Raw genomic sequence first — 22,516 nt, forward strand, 5'->3', positions numbered from 1 at the left:
ATTATCACACCCGCACAGTCTATTTCTGTTTTGCCTCTGTTCCTAAAAAAAAAAAAAAAAAAAAAAAAAAAACATACTCCACTTTTACATTCAATCTTTTGTTGCTTTAAAACTAGAACAAAACATTCCTGGATCCACCTTCAGAAGTTGGACTCAGAGATGTAGGCCCCAACAAGAGAAGCAACAAGGTTCTGTCTCCAAACCCTCTGCAGCCCGCGGCTGTGGCTGGCTGTCACGGACGCCCTGTGCTGCTTCCTGCCCTCATACTTAGGCATGTTTGTATGCCCACGGAGCCCTTTTAGATCCTGCCCAGGTGTTAGGTGTGATGGGGCTTTGTTCACTGTTTCTGTTTGCCATTTCCTCACCCGCTAAGTCAGCTTAGGAGCCACAAAGCAAACAATCGCTCTAGAGAGGAGAGTGTTTGCAATGGTCTTTTCTTTAACTTTCTCCCATCTTTACTATAGTTAAGGAAATATCCTTTTTTTTTTTTTTTTTTTTTTTTTGTAAATCAAATCATACATGTTTATTGTAGAAAATAAGTATTTGTTTTAGGAAATACAAGGAAGGAATGAAAAAGACAGTAAAGATGATCCCTAGCCTCACAGCTCAGGGGTAATTAGCATGCGCATTCAGCCTGATCTCTTTCTAGTCACATGTTTTCCTTTTCCTCCTCTTCTCGAAGGCAGCAAGTTGTAGGTGCAAGTTGGTTATAAAATGGTCGAAATCAGTAAAAATAAACAAACAAACAAACAAAAAGAAAGAAAGAAAGAAAGAAAGAAAGAAAGAAAAAAGAATTTTTAACAATTTCGATGAAGCAAAAATGTCATTATTTAACATAAATGAAAACCAGTTATTTGTTAAATCAATGTCCAGGTAAATCAAGCAATTTTAGTACAATGAAATAATAGCTCTATTTGGGGCTGGAGAGATGGCTTAGTGATTAAGAACACTTGTTGTTCTTACCCAGGTTCAGGTCTTGGCAGCCCATGGTAGCTCCAGTTCCAAGGGATCCAGCACCCTCTTCTGACCTTCCTGGGGGTCAGGCATGCATGTGATACTTGCATGCAGGCAAAACACACTCATAAAGTAAAAGAAATCTATAAAAATTTAAATAACAGCTCTATTAGCTATTTGTTTCTCTTCATATTCTATATGAATATGCTAATAAAATGAGAAACAGCAGAAATCAGACATTCTACAACTTCGTTGTCAATTTTTATAAATTTAGTCTTTCTAATCCCTGTTAAAGGAAAATAAAAGAGAGAAGCTGTACCCTTGACCTCGGTCTTCACCCATTTAGCAAATTTATATTTTCTGTCCAGTATTTTAAGGGAGCGTGTACTCTGCACCCAGTGGGTGTTCAATAAATATTCTACCCCCTCCCGTTGCGGATATGTAAAAGAAGTGGAATGGCCACGTAATCCCAACAGTCAGGAGGCTGAGGCAGGAGGATCATCTCAAGTTTGAAGCTATTCTTCTCTACTGCATAGTAAGGTCCAGGGCAGCCAGGAAACAACAACAACAACAAAGCACAACAACAACAAGGGATGTGGCATTTAGTGCTGATTTTCTGTTTATACATTCTCATTTGTATGAAATCAATGTATCCGTGCAATATCCCATCCTTTCTCAACTGTCGGTTCTGCATAGGTGCCAAGCTTCCCGTGATAGCCTCATCCTATGTCATCCTTTTCAGCTTCCAGGTGGTTTGGCTGCACTGCCTTCCCCGGATGCTTGCCATACATAATGAGCAGTGACCACATGGTCCGGCCAGTCATGTCTACAGATAAAGTCTCCTGGGTAGATGTGGCAAGAACATACTAGAATACTGTGTATTCCAGGCAGACTTGGGAGACTGAAGTAGGAGAATCTTACATTTAAGGCCAACCTGGGATGCATAAGCATTCCAGAAACTGTCCCTAAAACCCAAAGAAAACAAAACAAATCTAAAATTTACCTTATCTCTGTTTAATTTATTCCCCTGACATGGAGAAAAATCTAAGAAGCGTAATGAAACTATTGCCTTTTTAATTATGAACTCGGCATAAAAGATAGATAGAACCCCACTGCAGCCCTTTGGATCAAGATCACATTAGAATAGGCAGATTCTGCAGCTCCCTTTCCACTGAGATGAGAATGTCAGAAATGGACTTAGTTTGGATAGCTTGAGAATTAATTCCCAGAAGATCATATAGATTTGGGTAGAGCCTTAACATGAATACTGTGTAATCATTGGCTTGCTAAGGCTGTCTACAGTGGATCCACAGTACCATGGTTATTCCTACCAGACCCCAAACCACAAACTTTGAGAAAGATATTTAACCTATGAGGCATGTGGATGAGGACTCCTTCCTCCCCCGCCCCTCCTCTTCTCTCTCCTCTCTCAGTAGGCCTCATGCATGCTTGGCAAGTTCTACCATTGAGCTGTATTTCCAGCCCTTTAGGAAAGGATTTTCAAAAAGCGATTCACTATCCTATTGCACATCATCCACCCTTGTGTTGCCATTGATTATATATGTGAAAGCCTTTGGAGTCACTCTTCTGTCAGCTTGTTTCTGTTGAGATCTCTGAAAGAAATGATTTCCCTTTATTACGCAAGGATGGAATGACCCACCGTTCTGTTTAAAAGGATTTCCAGGAGTTGAGGAGATGGCTCTGTGGGAAAAGCCCTGGCCTGAAGACATGAGTTCTGGTCCAGAACACTTATGGTGAACTCCAGGTTCGATGAGAGACCCTGCCGCAAAAACTAAGGTGGAGGAGTGAGTGAGAAAGACCCTTGATGCAAACTGCTGGCTTCTACACACATGTACTCACTCTTTATGCACACCCATATTTGCATGTACCCATCAACACACACACACACACACACACACACACACACAGAGAGAGAGAGAGAGAGAGAGAGAGAGAGAGAGAGAGAGAGAGAGAGAGAGAGAGAGAGAGTTTGTTTCTACCTTATGGAAGGAAAGCCATGCCCATTCATTTTCATGAATTTGCATCTGCTTTGTTCAATGCATATCATAGACTGTGATAGATTTTTTTCTCACTTGATGGTGATCATGACATCACTGTGACGAGCAAAAAGAGAAGAAAGTGGGTTACATCCTGTTCACTGACTTGTATAGGCAGGGATAGTATTCCTAGGAAGGAAGGTTGGGCCAGACCCTTCAGTGAAGACCATAGTCATCAAATTGAGATAGAAAGGACCTTAAAGGCAATTTACCCAGACCCGCTGCCTCACAAATGATAAAGCTAATTATCACTGTTAACAGATAATTAAATAAAATGTGATCACATGAGCTTAACCTCAGTGCCTTTTCTGCTACTGTCTCTTTTAAGGCAGAATGCTAAGTCCTTCTGCAAGTTCTTTGTGCATAATAAGAAAAGAGAGTACCCATAGGCCAGCAGTGATTAAGCCCATTAGAGGGGCCATTACTTGTCAGCAGTGCTTATTATGCCTCTGAAGAAGAGCAGTCCATCACTGAGTTTAGAATTTTGAAAACGATGACTTCTAAATGTTTATAATGCACCAGGTATTATTTGTGGTAGCTTTTGCATATAGCCTTTAGGCGACTTTCAAATGACCAACCTTGGATTTGGTAGTTCAGATCATTAAATGATTCTCATATGTATGAAGTAATATATATAGTTATATGTCAGGCACTTTCTTATTAACCACGGACTCACCAAAGCTTAAAGATTTTAAAATATTTTAGAAACTCTGAGTTTACCTTATATAAATCCAGAAAAGCCTCTGTATTTTTGTCAATAGTGTGAATTGCAGTGTTTTTTTGTTTTTGTTTTTTTGTTTGTTTTTCCAAGACAAGATTTTGCTGTGAGTTTCTGACTGGCCTCAACCCCACCGTGTCCCTGCTGCTCATATTCCAAGGGCATGCCATTACATTCAGATGAAATAATATTTGTCATGAAATAACTTGTTCCATGTCCTTCCAGACATGTCTCCCAGTAGACTAAAATTGAACTTTTTTTAATTTCACTGAAAAGAGAAGGAGATCCGATTTTATGTCTAACACACGGAGATTTCCAGCAAGATAAAATATTTTTATAATATCAACATTATGCTGCAAAATTAAGGGGTTTATTTAGTGTTTATTTTTAACCTTCAGTTTAGTAGTGTATATCTCTGCAGGAAGGACTATGGTCTTCAGGGCACCAGTGATGACTTTGCTGCCTAAGGCCTTTGAAGTGTCAAGGGGTGGAGGCACTTAGCCTCTCTTGGCCCACTGGAATCATTGAAGCGAAACACTGCACCTTCTTGCTTTGGAAACTCTAAGAAAGGAACATGCAGTTTCCAAAAGAGCAGCATTCTTTCATTGTGTGAAGTCTGACTTATCTGTGCAGAAATTCTACATGCAAAACAAAGAATCTTTTTAAAAAAAAAAAAAAGAAGAAGAAAATTTAAAGTTTGCCTCTTAATATTACACACTTACTAAAAGTTGTATTTTTTTAAGGACCAGTCAACCTAGAGAACAGGAAGCAGGACTGAAGATAATAAGCCCTCAGACGGCACAGGCGCGCGCGTGCGCGTGCACACACACACACACACACACACACACACACACACACACACGCGCGCGCGCGCGCACAAAAGTATTGAGGTAATGAGCGTGATTGACCTGCACACTGTAAAGAAGGACAAGTGTGTCAGGTGGGGTGGGGGAGGGATAAAGTCAAACTCCCCAAACCAGAACTGTGTTATCGGTTGTGACCCTTGAGTGCCATGGTCAGGGCCATAGGAGAAAATTAAGGCATGTCATTGTGTATACAGCATAGAGCCTAGGAGTAAAAGAGACATTTGTAGATAATGAATGAATATGAATGAGAGAATTAATGAACAGACACATAATAAACCAGCGAGTATGGATGTGAAGCTATATCGTGAATTTCCAAAGGCCCAAGGACAAATGTTTCCAATTTTCTACTGTAGCTGTTCAAAACAGCTGCGTTCACAAATCTGTCCCCTGTAAAACGCTGCCCACCTGAGGGTCACTATCAGCCCCTGCCAAGCAGATCTGAAAACAGGTTGATCTGAATTTATCGATAAAACCCAGGGGCCTGGTACATCTGTCTGTATTGTTCCCGGGTGCCAGGGTGGAGTGCATCAGAAGCACACAAGAGATGAGTTCTTAGAAAACCACTTCTCCAGCCCTTCTCATTTGCTTCGTGTTGAGAGTACTTGTCTGTCGAGAATCTGAAGATAATTACTCTTTCTCAGCGCTGATTAAGGCTCATCATCTGCCTGCCTGGAATTTAGGCTTGAAGCATCTGCAGGATTTCTTTCTTTCTTTCTTTCTTTCTTTCTTTCTTTCTTTCTTTCTTTCTTTCTTTCTTTCTTTCTCTCTCTCTCTCTCTCTCTCTCTCTCTCTCTCTCTCTCTCTCTCTTTCTTTCTTTTTGTTCCTCTGATAAGGTTTCTAATACTCACACAGTGGGCCACCTAATTCTCTCCCTTCTGCAGAGATGAATTATACCACAACAAACGTAGGGGAGTTTGCAAAATTGTGATTCATCTTTCATGTGGTGGTTATAATTTCAAAAATTAACAAATATTCATTTAGCATCGCATTACGTGGGAGAGGAAGGAAATGTTTACCTGTGATTTATTGTAGCTGCCTTATCGAAAGGTTGAAGGGGAAATGGAATTGGCTGGTGTGCTCCAGTTCTGAGAGCCATTACTTAAAATTTAAGCACACCACCCTCCCCCAAAAAGTTATGAACTAACATATTTGTTAATTTAGTATTCTGAAAGCAATGATTTTCTTAAAAAAAAAAAAAAAGAAAGAAATGTTTTGTTTGGAAGCCTTTTCTGTCCTAGTGTTTGTGCCCAAAGTTTGGAAATCTGAGCTACAGCTGGGTCATTTTGAATGAACACATGTGGTCGTGCCTGGGCCACCACCTAACTTATCTTTCCCTTGCTCTTAGCTTTCACTGGACTTTCTCTGTTTTCTGTTGTGTTTCCATCTTTTTACTTTTTAAAGGATCTCTCTAGCTGCATTTAGTTAATAACCCTTAGGTTCTCATTTATATTATCTACCCTGGGGTATAATAAAGTAATTGTGAAATTGCTAAACAGGCTTAGAGATCCAAGATTCTCTTCCTTTGGGACAATATCTTACTAAAAGGTCCATGGGCACGGGAGGAAGCCTTAAACAATTGTGACTGTGAGTCTCACTTTGCGGTTCTGTTCCCCCGTGTTCATTCAATCTGTGTGACACAGTCCTGTGGAGGAGAAACTGTTTTCATTGGGAAGGTCATTTGCATTCACTACCTTTCATTTATGTAGAAACAAGAGAGAAGATCTATGAGCCAGCTCCCTTGTACACTTACAGACATAACCAACCCTGAATAACATGCCCCGCTATTTCAACATCTAACTTCATGTCACTCTTGTAGAGAAAACGTTGGGAGTTTACACGTTCCAGGGCTGTTTCCCAGCACTTGAAAGCCTTGCATAGAAGTGGTGGCGCATGGGTGTTGAGTGTTTCTGCTCTGCACTAATAACAACTGGGTGGTCTGTAGCAACCTCTGCAATTTTCAGAGACCCTGACTTCCTCCCGGCACACAGATACATAGCTGAAGAACTAAATGTCCATTTCCTATGACTGAAATCTAAACCTTGCAGTTATTCAAAATATACTTTCCAATAATTTCCCAGGTAAATTACACAGAATTTTAAAGCTACTGTTTAGAATGTCTTTTCAAAAAATTGAATATGTTCTTCATTTAAATGATGTTAAGCATATTTTGCAGTTTTAAAAAATTATTAATGATGCATTAATGTTGAGTTTATAATTAAAATATAGATTTGCTATAATGCAATTAAAATTTTACTTCATACTGCTAGGCACTGTAACTCAAATTGGATTACCTATAAGCTTAAAAGTATTTATAAGGGATTATGTTTTAAAGTAGGGTGTGTACAGTTTGAAGATAAAAATTATTTTCCTATCTTCTCCAGTGTCTGTCCATCTCAGTTTCAAACTTTTAAGCAAAGATATTCACATCTATCTAACTTTCAAAGCATTTCCTGGAGAGATTGTTTCGTATGATAGTGAAATCAGTGTGTGATTTCTTCTGTTTTAAAAAAAAAAATCTCCATTTTTCCCTCCACACAGTGAACATGGCCACAAGCAGGCTCATAGGGGCTGTGGCTGGCACCATACTGGCCCTGGGGGTGATTTTTGGAGGCACAGGGTGGGGAATAGAGTAAGCATCCTCGTGAGTTTCCGGATGTCTTTCTTTGGTGCTTGGTGTATGAGGTGATGCTCGAACCCTGTCCCTCCTGTGTTTTGTCTTGTTGGGTGTTTCTTGTTGGTGATGTCATCTGTGCTGTGATTTGGAGGAACTTGTGTCTTGTGTTCTTCTCGTGCACTGTAGAACCTTCTCCTGTCTGGAACAATGTGGGGCATAAAACAATGTTGGGGTGCTTCGTCACAATTCAGGCAAGAGCCCAAAACTTCCTTTGCCCTCTCACTTGTGAGAATTTTAAAGTACAGATCTTAATTTTTCTTCCTATGAATTGGCAAAATGATTTTATGTGAGAGTTTTCATACAAGTATTATAATTATTTTACTTTTGCCACTCAAATTAATCTAGAGATACAGTTAGGGATACCAACATCTGTCACACTTTATAGGTAGTGAGAATGATAGCCGCCGATGCTTTCCTGTTTATTGAGAATGATATAGAAGGCTTCAACTCAGATTTTCAAAAGAAGACATTAAGGACACTTCTTCCTTCCTTCCTTCCTTCCTTCCTTCCTTCCTTCCTTCCTTCCTTCCTTCCTTCCTCTTTCCTTTCTTTTTTCTTTTTTTGTTATAACATTGGTTCACAGTTCAACTTTGAGGTTTTCATAAACATTGGATCAAGGAACATGAGAAATGAAAATATATTAAGTTCAAACCTGCTCAACCGTAGGGAACAGCTGCAGTTCATCTGGTTGGTTTGTCTTTAAACCACACAGTGTCTACACCAGTGTGTTATGTGTCGCTTACCCATTAGACTCTCCTGATGCTTGGGTTTAGCTCTCTCTGCACTTGATCCACACTTTCCAGATGGCTGAGGTTGCTAGGTACAGACTAGCTTATCAGGAAGCCTGTTCCTTTCCATTACCCAGGGAGTATTTACATACACACGGCAGGAGTCACCCTTCTTCACACACACGGTGTTTCCTGTTTACTGGGGTTCTGTTAACACTTCATGGTGGCCCAAAAATGAATTATAAGTGTCTCAAGGAGACACCTGCTATCCTTGACGTAGCCCAAAGGACGTGTATGTTCGCTGTCAGCACAGCCCTTAGTTTCACTAGTTGGGGGACACATCTGCTCTCCTTCCACACCCGAGTCAGGCGATTTGGGCACCACTGTAGCAGTAGGAGTGGAGCAGGTATGTAGGTTACACACGAAGCTGTTCTGGGGTAATTGGAAAGCCTGTCCAGCCTTAGATCTTTAAAAAACAAAACAAAACTTTTTTTTGAGACAGAGTCCCATCTCACTCTGTTGCTCATGCTCATCTGGAACTTAACTGTTAGCCTTGATCTTGCAGTGATCCTTCGGCCTCAGATTCCTAAGTGCTGGAATTACAGGTAGAGTGCTCCCACCCAGTTTAGCTTTATGCCCTTTAACTCATGTCTGTGAAGCTAGTTAGATGAGGAGAGAAGCGGGAACCCTGGAAAAGGGCTTTTTTTTTTTTTTTCCACCTGTGAGAAAATGAAGCATGTAACAGTGCTAACACGTTTGACGACAAAAAATGTGGTCCTGCAGGAGGCACCTTGGGACTGTTGGCCAAATGTTCCTATCCCAGAGCCAAATTCTAAACACACGTTTATGTGAAGTTCTCCTAAGAAGAAAGGCAGTTTTCCAAAGACCATCTCAAATGTTTTTTCCTGTTTTACTTAGTGGCCTAGGTTCAGTGCCTTAGAGATGGCCAAGGCGATAAACTCTGGTTATCCTTCAAGTCTTAGGGAAGGACAGGATCCAAGAAGATCTTTGTTGTAAACAGTCCTTTTAGTGGTGTTTGTCCCCATCCACCCTGTCCAGTGTGGCTGGTTTGTTGCTTTTTATGCTTGTGACAGGTAAGTGTGTAAGTGTACATTTTTTTCCCCAAAAAGATAAGTGTTGCTGTTCTTGTTTCATGAACGTTTTCTCTAGTGGCTTACTGACATTCCCCCTTCAAATTCCATTTATTGGTAATTGGTGATGGGTTTTTAACCGTACAACACAACATAGTTTTAATACTCCATGGCTTAACTGATGGTTCAGTGTTCACTCAATCAACAAGGCTTCCAGGGTCAGATTTAACGTCTACATTTCTACTTCTTAGTTTAGAATCGCACACCAGGAATCACTTCTCATGGATTCTGCAGTGAATCTGATTCCAACCTGTTTTCTGAGCCCACAAAATGCAGGCAGCCTTAAGTGTAGGTGCATATCATGGTACTATGAATACTTTTAAAAAGATATATTTTCTTCAGATTTCACCGTGGAGAAGTGGGAAGGCAGTGTATGGAGTAGAAAGAAGTTTCATCAGCACAGTCATCCACACATTTTCTGTGAAGGGCCAGGTGTAGATAGTTTTGTCTTCCAAGCGACAAGGGTATCCATCACAACCATTCAACATTGCTGTCAAAAGCAGCCATAGTTGGTATACAGGTAAAAAAGCATGGCTTTGCTACAACAAAATGTCTTGGCCCAAACAGATCCTGAGGACAGATTTGGTCTGTGGGCTCCAGTCTGTTGACCCTTGATTTATAACACAAGTCTTGAAGTCAGAACAGTCCCTATTTCCTGCCTCGCATGTTCCTTTGTGAGGATTCAATGAGATATGTCAAATGTTCAGTAATGAGTGGAGTCGGTGCTCACTCTACAGTCTCTAGAAGGCATTTATCGTTCTCATTACTGTTATTTTTATCCTTGATGTATCTCCAAAGGCCACTGTGATTCATGGTCTATAGACCTTCCGTGGTTTAAGAGCATGTCAAAACCCAGGAATCAAAGAGGACCCCCGTCCTAGACCCACTTACACCTCTAGGACTATGTCATTTCTGAGCAGAACCATCACCCTTACATCTGTGGGGATGTCACCAATGGTGTCCACTTATATGAGAGAAGAAACTCTTCTGCCTGGCAATGAATGTCTGTAATAGACTTAAAGGTTTTAGGAAAACCAGCAAAATTGGCAAGTTTGGGACTTACAGGCAGGTATATGTAGCTAGCACTTGAAGGTATTTGGTTATCAGGGGGCACTGCTACGCATATACATAGTAGATCCTGGAGGATGTGAAATTTCATTCTTAAGTTTAAACGTTGAAGCTACATATAACTTTGTTTTGATCTTTAAAGACTGAATGAAGGGGGAGAGTGGAGCATCTGTAATTTCTGTCGACTTATCTGTGGCAGTCTCTTTACCTTATATTGTCATTCCGTGATGTCGTCTCTGATTTTTAAATCTTACTGCCACGTTTCAGATTCCCCAGTGAGAAATGGAAATTTAAAAGATATTCTCTAATGGAATGTAAAGAATTCTTTTTTTCTTCCCATTTCCTATAAACTACTCATATAAATTTTAGGTCTTCTACACCTGCAAGCCCATTTTTTTTGGGGGGGGGTGTTGTTTAACACTGAAGAACCAGGAAGAAATATCCGGGAACGAAGTTTCAAAGCCTGGTCTTTATCGGTCGATCTCTTCTGATTAAAATTCTCACTGTCTCCCAGTACAGAGCAAAAAGGCATCGAGAAAGTGCTGTGTTGGTCGGAGAAGCGCGGTCATGGGGTCATTTATCTCCTGTGTTTGGCAGCCAGTGCTAATGGAGCCCGGTTCCTTATTTGCACAAACCTGTTTGATTTATGATATGAGTGGGAGGGGAGGAAGAGAACACATATGCATGGAAGGCCAGTGGGGTTGGTTTGCTTCAGGTTTTTAGGAAGCTGAGCTGAACAAAGCTTAACATCCAAAGAAAAGGTAGCAAAGACAGAGTAGATTCAAAGGCAACTAACCCAACCAATCACGGGTGGAGGCAGCTGCCGTGGGGTTAAAGCTAAGACAAGAAAGTAATGAAAACATTCCGGGGGGCCTTGCACAGCAGGGTTTCACTTCCTGAAGCTGCTCACCTGCCTTTCTGTTGTGGTAACGGAAGTAGTTGGCTCACGTGACTTTCTTCCCATGATCCTTTGTCACAGGTCCTAGTGCCACCAATCTCATAATAGGCTCCATCGCTGGTGCCATCCTGGTAGCGGCTATTGTCCTTGGGGGCACAGGCTGGGGATTTAAGTAAGCAATGCCGCATGTCTTTTTCTCTGTGGCCCGGGCACCTCTCTCTTCTGCTTACATAACCTGGTTTTGAGTTCCTGCTACGAGACTTCAGTGTTAACAGTACAGCCACACACACACACACACACACACACACACACACACACACACACACACACTGCTTTTACTCAGAAGTTGGTTAGAAATGAAGGACGTGGTGCTTCAAATGTCGTCTTCAGACAGGCAGGGAAGCGCAGGCAATGGAAGGAATTCACTTGAATTTGAAGAGAGAGCATGTCAATAGAAGACGTTCTGGCTCGGCTCGTGGTATAGCAGGCCTCCTGAGTGCTTTCCTGTACACTTAGGAGACCAAGGAGATATGTTAAGAAATAAATGTACATAAATTCCTACCTGTTTCTGCTAAACACTGGTTTATAGTCCATTGGGGTTTCCACAATCTCAGGCATCACCTCACCAATGTTTTGTTTTTTGTTTTTTTTGTTTTTTGTTTTTACATATAACTTTGTAATTTGAAAACTTTTCTTATTTACTTACAGACATTTAAAAAGTATTTGTATTATTTCTCTAGCCAACTAAATTGGAAAGCAATGGCTTTGTAGCATTTACTGTACCATTTACATAGCTGAGTGGCCTGCTGTGCTTTCAAATGACTTTTAATTTGGATTGCATATTGATAGCCAAGATTGCTAAATTAGACCATATTGGAACATAACAGATAAACCCTATTGTATTTAACCTTTTAAAACCGATTTATGATTTTTCTAGTTTGGATATTTTGTACCTCAGATTCATTAGAGAATCACTTTCATACATTTTGGGCTATGGTGACTTGCTTTTTATTTTTTTATAGGTAAGCCTTCCTCTGCCAGATACTTTCATAAATTAACTTTCATCCCGATCTTTTGGAAAGAATTTAAATGGGAGATGAAGCCTGCTATCCAGTCAAAGCTCTCTCATTTTGCTCCCAACCAGCTAATCAAGGGAGGAAGCTTTGCTTAGAACGAACATGTAGTGACCTTCATTAAACCAGTTAAAATATTATTATTAGAAGCTTATTATGAAAGAAAAGATACCAAGATATGATCTAAATAAATCATCTCTTTCTGCTAATTTGTAACCGCATTGAGGTTTAATGAGTAAGCCCATACCATTTGAGAGGCTTCTACTTGGAAATACATATTGAACGGTGCCTGTTTTCTGCACAGGTGTCTATAAAGTTAGACTTATTTAGTGAGATAGTAATTCTGACATCAGTGTGCTTGTAGAAACACACAAATCGAATAGGTAGCTGATATTTGGATTTCCTCATTTGAAGGAGACATTGTCCATCCTGGATCACATAAGGAGAATCTCAGAAGCGGTATGTTTCTCTTTGGATTTTCCTCATTGCAGAGGAACACTTTTCTTAGTGCCCCACTGCTATGAAAAAGTCATCATATATTATAGAAATCGTGTATTATTCTGTTTATAATGCTTTCTTTTAAAAAAAAAAATCACATGTGCCTCCAGAAAAAGAAATTTGGCTCATTCCGTGGCATGTACCTCCTTAGCATTAAGAAACATTCATTTCAAAGGCCCGAGAAACCATCTCCGGTGCGTCATTGCCCTGCAAAGCCACGCAATGCCAGATGTACCGTTTCTTTGTTCACAATGAGAGCACATTGTTCTGTAGCAGGACCTCAAAACAGCAGCCTGGCTAGCTCTCAGCTTGAACTGCATGTTCTGGGGGAGAAGCTTTTATTACTGTGTCAATCAGTGGGTTAGGCTCTGTGCAGATGATTCCTGTCTAAGAGAGATGTCCAGTCATGAGAAGAGCAGGGCACAAGGTGAGGGGTCAACACAGAGTCAATCAAGCAAGGTTCAAACCTGGCTCCGCTGATTTTGCGTGGGGATGGTGCTACAGGGATACTTCTGGATGAGCTGAGCTATAAAGCCCCTTCTTATTTTTGCTGCTGGAATGTTCAGTTTCTGGTAAAGTGTAGAAAGGCACAATGCCGCACAATACCATGCTGTAAATATTTTCATGCCTTGAGGATAACAGGCCAAGAATGTTTCTCAAATGTTTAACTTCTCCTTTGTTCAACTTTGGAGCTGGAATTCGGAGACGCTGTTGTACTCCAAGCTGCTAGTTGCCATGCTGTTTGCTTTAGGTTTCCGTAGGGGCTGGTGGTTTGTATCAAGCTGTGAATTGTTACTCCTACTTCACAATGGAAAGCTGTCTGTGCTCAGTAATAATGCTCAAGTTTTCCCACCACTTGGACGGTTTTGAAGATGACGAGAGATAATTTGGAAGTATTGAGTTGGAAGCCTTTCAGAGTGTCGCTGAGTTCAGGGTAAATAAAAAAACAGTTTCCTTTAGTAGCGGAAATTGGAAATAGTTGTAAAGAAGATTGTTCTAGATAGCGCTGTTGGGAATCCTTCCTGAAACTGGGGCATTATTCCCAGAAGAGGAAAAAGAGCACAGTCGCCTGAAGCCTTTGAGGGTGGGGTAAACTTTGCAATGAAAAGAACAGGTGCAATTGATTGATTGGGAGAGAAAGCACACTTTCCTAGTGTCACATTCCTTTAGTTGTGACTTGCTGAGTAATTGAGAGGTGGGAGAGTGGCACCATCATCCTTTACCTGAACAGGCAGACAAAGACAAGCAAGAAACACAACTATGCTGACACTTGCCCTTGTCCTACCGATTCTTCCCTTACAGCACACTTCTGCACTAGGTGTTGAAAGATAGGACTTTAGGAGGATATGGGTATGTGTACCTTATGTACATAAAGCTATGCACATTTATCAGAATTATTGTGATCTGAAATCAACACAAATTTAGGTTGCTTCCTTTTAGTCAGATAGTCAAGTCTGAAACATTTGGTTAATGTGCACAGGACTTCCACATGCAAAGTTGTAGAATTCCTAAAAAGACAGAAAAAAAATATAAGTACTCTTTGTTGGGATGCTTGTTACTGTATCCATGGATTCAGATATAGAATAATGTAAAAATGGGCATGTAGTAATGTTAGGTAAATCCATACTCCATGTTCTAGAGGTCTTGAGAGTACTAAGGCATGACAAAGTGGGCAAGTTTCCACGTGTTGAGAATCTTGTGATTAATTCTGAGGCATTTTGTGGAAAATGAATATAGGCCATGGCACACCAACATGCCCTCCTTCTTCCTGCACCTGCACATATTTTTCTTGGCTCCAGTTGTGAGCTGTGGTTGGGGGAATCACTAACCTCTGTCATGGTTGACTCATGGACCCCTTATACCTAATTCATGCTGAATAATAGTGATACTCAATTAAACTACTAGAGTTACTGGTTTTTATTGGACATTGGAATAAATGAAATAGATGATAGATTATCTTAGGAGCATCTTCCCCAAAGTTTAGGGAAAATGGAATGTAGACTTTGCATATGCATTAAAACATTAACAAGGCTGCATTTACCTTGAAGAAAACTATGTATGCAACACCCCTGTCTTAGGGTTGCTGCTGCTGTGATGAAACACCATGACCAAAAGGGGAGGAAAGGGTTTATTTGTCTTACACTTCTGTATTACAGTCCACCATTGAAGGGAGTCAGGACAGGAACTCAAACAGGGCAGGAGCCTGGAGGCAGGAGCTAATACAGAGGCCCACGGAGGAGTGCTGCTTACTGGATTGCTCCTCATGGCTTGCTCAGCCTGCTTTCTTTATAGAACCCAGGACCACCAGCCCAGGGGAGGCCCCACCTACAAGGGGCTGGGCTCTCCCCCATCAAGCATTAAGATTGCCTATAGGCTTGCCTACAGCCCGATCTTATGGGGGCATTTTCCTCACCCGAGGCCCCCTCCTCCCTGATGACTGCAGTTTGGGTCAAGTTGACATAAAACTAGCCAGAACAACTCCTTAAATTTGAATACAAGAATTTACATGTGAGCTCATGCGCACCATATTTATCAATATTACAAGTGATAGCAATGGAAGAAAAGGGAGTTCTTGGTGGGGCAAGGAAAGGACCTGAAGGTGAGAATCAGGGAGTTTGCTGGGATTGATTCCAGAGTGAGTGTGGGCCCTTCCACCATATTACAATGTCTTCAGCATTGGAATCCTACCACGTGCTTCACCATCCTACCTGGTCTCCATAGGTTCCAAAGGCAGAGTGGGTTTCCACGATTCCTGGCAGAGATTGTATTAAGCTCTTAGGGCAGGCAGTTCCTGACAGGATGCTCCTTTTTTCAGCCTGCAATAGTCACAGGTGGCTTTCTGTCTGGGAAAGCACGTGCATTAGCACCCTCTCTGAGCTCTAAGCCAGTTTTTGTTAGCCTGGCCTCCATTCTGTTCTATTTCTTCTTCAAAGAAAAGATCGTCAGAGTTGGTCCTCTAAAGTGTCAGTTGAAGGGCTATAGCCAGAAAAATAACTGAATCTTGGTGGGGAAGGGACGTATTGTAAGTCTCTGAAAGTTAGGAAGTGGAATACATTTTAACCAGAGTCTCTGTGAGCACGGTAACTAAATTGTTGGTTTCCCTTCTGAATTCCATGTCATATTCCAGTGCAGACTACGGAGCCACATTCCCTTGTTGTCCAGGGCCCTTGGGCTAGGCACTTTATTCTTCATACATCACCATGATGTCAGGCCAACCAGGAGCATGCGTGTGTTTCCTTGACTCAAACCCCTAAGGATGAGCTCAGTCTAAGGTGGCCTAGAGGTTAGGGGTGTGTGTGTGTGTGTGTGTGTGTGTGTGTGTGTGTGTGTGTGTGTGTGTGTTGGGGGGTCTTTGGAGATGGGCATGGAGACTAAGATAAAGAACGTGACAATAGCTGTCTAGAGACAGCTTGGCAGTAAAGAGCACTTGGTGCTCTTGCAAAGGACTGGGGTTTGGCTCCTACATGGTAGCTTGCAACTGTCTAAAGCTCCAGTTCCAGAAGATCTGGTGCTCTTCCTGAATCCCAGGGCATTGGGCATGAATGAATGCACCAACATCCTTACAAGGCAAAACATCTCTACACATAATTCTGAAAGGTGATAGTAGTAGGTAACTCTACGTCCTTGTCAGAAGACACATGGTAGCTGCCTAGAGATTTTTAATGTGTGGATGTGTATGTATATAACTACATGCATTATAGGAAAAAGTTTAGATCTCCCACAAGTACAAAAAATTGACAAAAAAAAATGCTGTCATTGTAAGACAAAGGGGATTATATTGATATTTTTACAATGGTCCAGAAATACCTTTCTGGTTGGGATAACAAAGTTGCCTTCGAAATCCAGTGAGCAGAGGGCATTCAGACAAAACGGTTTGGGAAGGGAGGCAGCGAGGACCTGTCTATTAGAGTTTTCACTGTCACATTAGAACTGAACAAAAAGCACCTTCAGTTCATATAGAAAATTCAGGACAGGCAGTGCTCGACATACGGCGGCCCACAGTGGATGCCCTTACCTATGAGGGAACCTCACAGAGGGCTTGCAGGGTTAGCCTTTTCTGCTCCTCTCTGGTTTTCCTCTCGCCGGCACTGCAGCCTGCTTTCTCCACCGCTGGAGTGGGAGAGAGATGTCCTCCAGTGTGCTGTCAGTACCGTTCGGTGAAAACAGAGGGCCCTAGAGGGGACCACTTCTCAGTCTGACCAAAGAACCCAGTAACCTTTAGAACGTTGTTCTATGGGAAGAGCACAATCTAAGCTTCACAAACTGACATGTAAGAGGAACACACACTTTTGGACACTAGCGTTTCCTGGGTGCCAGGCTGAAGGAGAATTTCTGATCTCTCTTGAACAACATACCACCCGGTTGTTGTGACCTTGGACATGCCCTGCATTTGAATGAAAGGACTTAGAGATGGGTACTGTGGTCATGTCCTGTTTGGTGCTAGTTGGGTTGTTCTGCTCTTGGTGTTTACATTAGTCGAGTTAGTTTGATGTTTCTCGAGTTCCAGTGATGAGCAGCTGGCTTGGGTAGGGTCCCTGGTCCTCTAGGGTAATTTTTCAAGGTTAGGCGTTGATGTTTCTCTCCCTCAAGTCTTTAGTAGGAAACACCTCTCTTAAATATCTTCTCAGAGAGCATCAGCCTTGATGGCAGGTGCAGGCCCTGAGCCCCACAGCGAGTTCATTTGGTGAGAGACACATTATGGAGATGGTCCATGCATTCTTACCTATGCAACAATGCCTGTACTCAAGAGCGTTGACTTCACCGAGGACTGGGTGGTAAGAAAAGTCAGTAACTCTAATGCAAAGAGTCTTTGCTGCAGTGAATTAAGACGTTAAGCCAAAGTACCACTTGCCTAAGCATTCATGAAAAGTGTTCCAGTGGCAGTTTAAGAAGAAAGAAAAGGGAGATTTTTGTCAAAGATGGCAAGGCTTGATATTTGAAAAGAGAAGCATCCAAGTGGGCCTTCTGGGGAAGATAAGAACTTTGCAGGACACTTTTCTACGTACTTTAAGCTTTGGTAGTGATTCTATTTTGAAGGACACGGGAGTGAGGAGGAGTCTGTTGTAATATTTGGGTGCTTAGGGCCTGTGAAGGCATCCGGTTGGCCCTGAGTAAGTGGGCAGGGGAATGAGGGAGCGGAGGGCTCCTCAGCCTCTGGTGTTGCATGATGCCTTGGTGGTTGCAGCGTTGCACCCGCCAGTATGCAGACTAATGCATGAGCCCCCTGCTTGATGCCCCACATGAAGCCAGACCACGGGGAGGTTAGAGCCAACTCATGTTGTTGCCTTGTGGTGTCTTGCTGTTTCTCTCTCTCTCTCTCTCTCTCTCTCTCTCTCTCTCTCTCTCTCTCTCTCTCTCCAAGCACAGGAGACACTTTTTTAGGAGACTGGACACTGTGAGCAAAGCATTTGAACTTGCTTCTCTCACCAGAGCTCAACTGCTGCTTTGGCTTGGCTAACCCGGACATGTGTCCATTCTCCTGAGTGTACCGCCTCCCTGTGTGCTCTGTCTGCCAACGTTCCGCCATGAAAAGTGCTTGTTCCATAGTGGGCTACGACTTCACACACACAAGGCAGAAAGAACCAGGCACAGCAAGTTGGTTTTTTTTGTTGTTTTTTTGCCACCTTGGTGAGAGCCTCTGTCTGTTGCTACAGAACTCTGGAGGCTTGGAGGAAACACCTGCGAGTTTTTCTTAATTCTCTTGGGAGGGAACACGGAAGAGGCAGGCTATCCTGTAGAACGTCTCCTCTAATGAACTAGCAATGGCGTTTGCTTCTAAAATTAGGCCAATTCGTGATAGAAAGTGAACAATTTGAAGTTTCTCTTGATCTTCACCAAAGAGTGTCATCTTGTGGGGAAGTGTGAAGACATACCAAAACATTAGCTCTTCTGTGTTCGGGGTCGCTTAGGAGACTGCCCCCGTGTGAGCGCGTGACTCCACTCTGGAACTAGCATCATTGTTGTTGTGGTGTTTGTCTGTCATTGTCATCTGATTAATACTGTGGCCTTTCTCTCCCTCTCCCTGCATCTTCTTTTTAATGTCCTCTGGAAGAAACGTCAAGAAGAGGAGGTTCGATCCCACTCAGCAGGGCCCCATCTGAATCAGCTGCACTGGAGGAATGCCACCTTGCACCGTTGGGTTCCGGGTATGACATGTTTTCAGCCATGCTGCTGGAACTCCTAAGTCTGTCAACAAGACCATTGGGTGGTAATGACTGCAGAGCTCCAATGTGGGAATGGGGAAATGGGGTGCAAGACAACTGTCCCTTTTGGATATAACTTCAAGTAAACCCTCCTATCACCTGTCAATAAAGGGGAGGGGTTAAAGACCATGTCATTAAAAAAAAAAAAACAAACACTTCAGAATCCTTTATTTTTTTTTCTTTTTAACTGAAGGAGAAAGGAGCAAGGGCAAAGTGCAATAAAAGAACACGTAGCAAATGGTTTCCCCCTAGCCTGCTGACACTTAATATCTTCTAAGTGATTTGGCATGATTTTTATTTCCCTTTACTATCAAAGACAAACTCCAGTGGCATGAAGATCCAATTTTGGAAAGGGTAAAAACTGCATGGCATATATCACAACAAGCTAGCAAGCCGATCTTCAGCAAAACCTACCATGGAAGCCCTAAGGGGAAGATGAGAGATGAACACGCAGATGCTGCCTGGACTTGGATAGTGCAAACCCCCCATCCCCTTGGCTCCTTTTCCCTGGACTCCGTGTCCCCGCCCACTCCAGCCCAGCCCCAGGGCAGCACTCAGCCGGACTGTACTCTCGTTGATTCTCTTTTCCCATCATGTTCTCTCCTGGACCAAGCATCCTTTGGAAATGGGAGCTGGAATTGGAACAATGCTATTGTATAGTCCTTTTATAAATGTAAATATGGAAATAAGAGATTTTGACATGCCATTTTCACTTGTCTGTATTGAAATGTTTTTCTTTGCCAGATTCTCTCTACACAAGTTTGTTGCTTGCTCCACATCCTCTTTTTCTTTCTTTTCTCTCATTTTCTTTCCTTCTTTTTCTCTGTCCTCTCTTATAACATGTCCAATGATTGTTGGGCTTGCTTAACAAGACAGATGTAGCCCCCAGATGAAGGGAGTTTGGGCACAAAACAAAGCTAGTCTGCTTGAAACCAAAAAGAAAAAAAGCAGAGGACACAAAACAACCCATCTCAAGACCACCAATTATGTAAATGTAAGTATATATGTACTGATGAGTCTAAAATTTTTGATGTCATCATAAGCACATGTATATAATGTAAGAAAACAGAGGCCCTTCTTAGATTAATCACAAAAGTGCCAAGCTCATGATTTGAGTTTGTGGTTTAACCAGTTTTCTTTCCCTGTCTTAAATGTGAAAGGAGGAGAAACTTAAAGCCTTAAATAAAAATTAATAATTTGTACATGTTGAAAGCTTGGAGAAAAGTTAAGCTCTCCATTCTGTTCCTATGTATTTTTTTTTTTTTTGTCAAATTTCCTTTATGCTTCATCTTTCTGCCTCGACAGAATGCCAGTGTGGTGGGGCAGAGTAGCAGGTAGCCTTCTGGTCATTTTGGCCTGTCATTTGGCATGGCGATTTCGGGAGCTCACTTGGCCCTCAATGTCTTTCTGACCCATGGACTCTGGTGGACTGTGATGGGATTCCACTACAGATGAACCCACACTCTTCCTTTCCCTCCAGTAGCTGGGGAGAGAGAGCCTTGGCATCCCCAAACTCTTGGAGTTTCCCTCATCTTTACTCATTTCTTTTTTAACATATTGCCAGGATAGCTTCCACTGAAGTGTTAGGGGGGACCAATCCTGAAGAAATTCCCTCCTGGCTTTGGTTTAGATGTCCAGACTTGTGCATGATAGCTTCAGTGACCCGCCCTCTAGAACTCAGACCCCCAAGAGTCCCTACTTCGCTACAGTCCCTGTTTCAGGAAGAAGACATCCAACTGAACTATGCATTTCTTCCCGGCACTGAGTTCCTTTCTACATTTAGCTCTAAACCCCTTTCCAGCAAGACTCATGCAGTAAGCTTTACAATTTTTTTTTCAAGTAGAAGGGAGGATTTCCTGAAAATGGATGGCTTAAAACTGGAGTTACCGTCCCCCCTTCCAAAGATATCTTTAGTTATTGAAGTTTCACACTCACAGGGCAGACATTGAGATTGCTATATACTACCCCAACACCATAACCTAACGTTGTAATCCTCGGATGGCTTTCTGAGAAACAGGTGCTATGCAGGTATGCAGTCTTTAGCTTGAACTTGCTCTTTGCTTCCATAGCAACAACAGGGCTATCTAGAAGGTGTATTGGCCTTATTCCTGGTTTTGTAAGGCGCAGTTTGTGCCCCTCTACTGAATGGCAGTGGCTCAGCTTGGAGGAAGGTTGGAGGAAACTCAGATGACTTGGTAATCTCTCCCTGTTGTTGCATTGCTTAGGGGTCCACTTCACTATGAGATACCAAGCAGCTGCCAAAAACACCGTACTCATTTCACTACTAATTCCAAGGCACCATGGTGACTTCGACTCAAAACTACACCAGTTATGAAACAGGTCTCTATTGTCAACTTTTGAGCATTTCACAAACAACATTGTAAATGTGCGATGTTAAGTTTTAAATCAGACCACAGTGGTCCCCAAATATTATGTACATATGACAAATGTCAGTATAACTTTTTGTTACACTGACAGTTTCATAGGTAAACAAACCTATGCTCCAATGTTAAATTATTCGTGTGTATATGTAAAATGCACAAGCTTTAAGCTGTGTTTGTACGGACATGAAGGGTAGTGCAATCATACTGTATACAATGGGTTAGAATTGGTTTTCAGTGGTGTTAGGTTATGTAGTTTCAAACTCTTTGCTACATTTTTCTCTTGCACATGCCAATCATTTGCTTATTTTGTGGTGTGAATACTCCTTCTTCTTATTCATTTGAATTCAAAGCACAAGCCTACCATTGTTTAACGTTACCCAACAAGAGTGTTAAGTGATGACCAAGTTCCCGTTTCCCTGGCTAGACTTTTGCTGCGATAATTAATGACACCTGGATGAGGAGGTATGCGCTAACTTCACTGCTCACCCGGGGTAGTGCATGAGCCCACTGAATTAAAGCTACTCCTCCCAGCTAAGTGAGCCGAACACATAGGTGCATGTTTGAGCCATGAATCACATAGAGCTGTGGAGTTTTGCCAAGTGATGTTGCTGTTTTGTTTTTTACTATGCAAAGATGGGAAATGCACAAACTTTTCAAAGATATGTCTGGAGAACTTTACAACGATACTTGAATTCTTTTTTTAATCATCCCATCCCATTTTAAGGTCATTGATGCTTCCATTGTTAATTTTATTTTTCCCCTTCAATTTTAATGGTTTGTAACCTTTAAATGCACAACCTGATTGTTTGTTTGATAAATTCCGATCCTGTTGGCTGCCTGTGAACAGATATTCCGTCATCCTTACATGCCTCTTTTAGCTGAGTGTGCATTAAAACTTTTATTACTGTAGGATGTTGTAGCTTTGTGCTTTGATTGGTTTTCCTTAACTCTTGTTTCTATGTTTTCTTGCACCATTGGTTAAGTGACCACATGCCTGGTATCCTCTGGGATCTAGTGGTCTCAATCAAAGGCTCACTGAAAATCAAAGCCGTCAACGGAGCAAAATAAAATCTCTGGTTAATGGTAAACACGGTCTGGATCAGGACTCATTTTTTTTTTTTCTGGAGTCATTGGGAGTCCTTTGTCTCATATAGATCAGAAAACAAAAAGAACGCAGTGAGACTCACACCACTGTTGATTTTATTTTGTGTTTTTAGTGTCTGTCACATGAGTTTAAAGAGTT

At 41.9% G+C, this 22,516-nt stretch overlaps 1 protein-coding gene across 3 annotated transcripts in view; it reads left to right on the forward strand.

Annotated features, from left to right (window-relative positions):
- Adam23 (ADAM metallopeptidase domain 23) overlaps positions 1–22,183 on the forward strand; it is a 154,645-nt gene extending 132,462 nt beyond the window's left edge. The window contains exons 25-27 of one of the 3 annotated variants that reach the window (XM_036173336.1): positions 11,197–11,287; positions 18,739–18,832; positions 19,206–22,183. In XM_036173336.1, the coding sequence (XP_036029229.1) occupies positions 11,197–11,287; positions 18,739–18,787 (140 nt within the window). In that variant the 3' untranslated portion in view covers positions 18,788–18,832; positions 19,206–22,183. Of the gene's footprint in view, positions 1–11,196; positions 11,288–18,738 lie in introns of all 3 variants that reach the window. The other 2 variants (XM_036173337.1, XM_036173335.1) reach the window with 2 other exon arrangements.
- The last annotated feature ends 333 nt before the right edge of the window (positions 22,184–22,516 follow it).

Source organism: Onychomys torridus, chromosome 23 (genome assembly GCF_903995425.1).
Source record: "Onychomys torridus chromosome 23, mOncTor1.1, whole genome shotgun sequence".
NCBI classification, from domain to species: domain Eukaryota; kingdom Metazoa; phylum Chordata; class Mammalia; order Rodentia; family Cricetidae; genus Onychomys; species Onychomys torridus.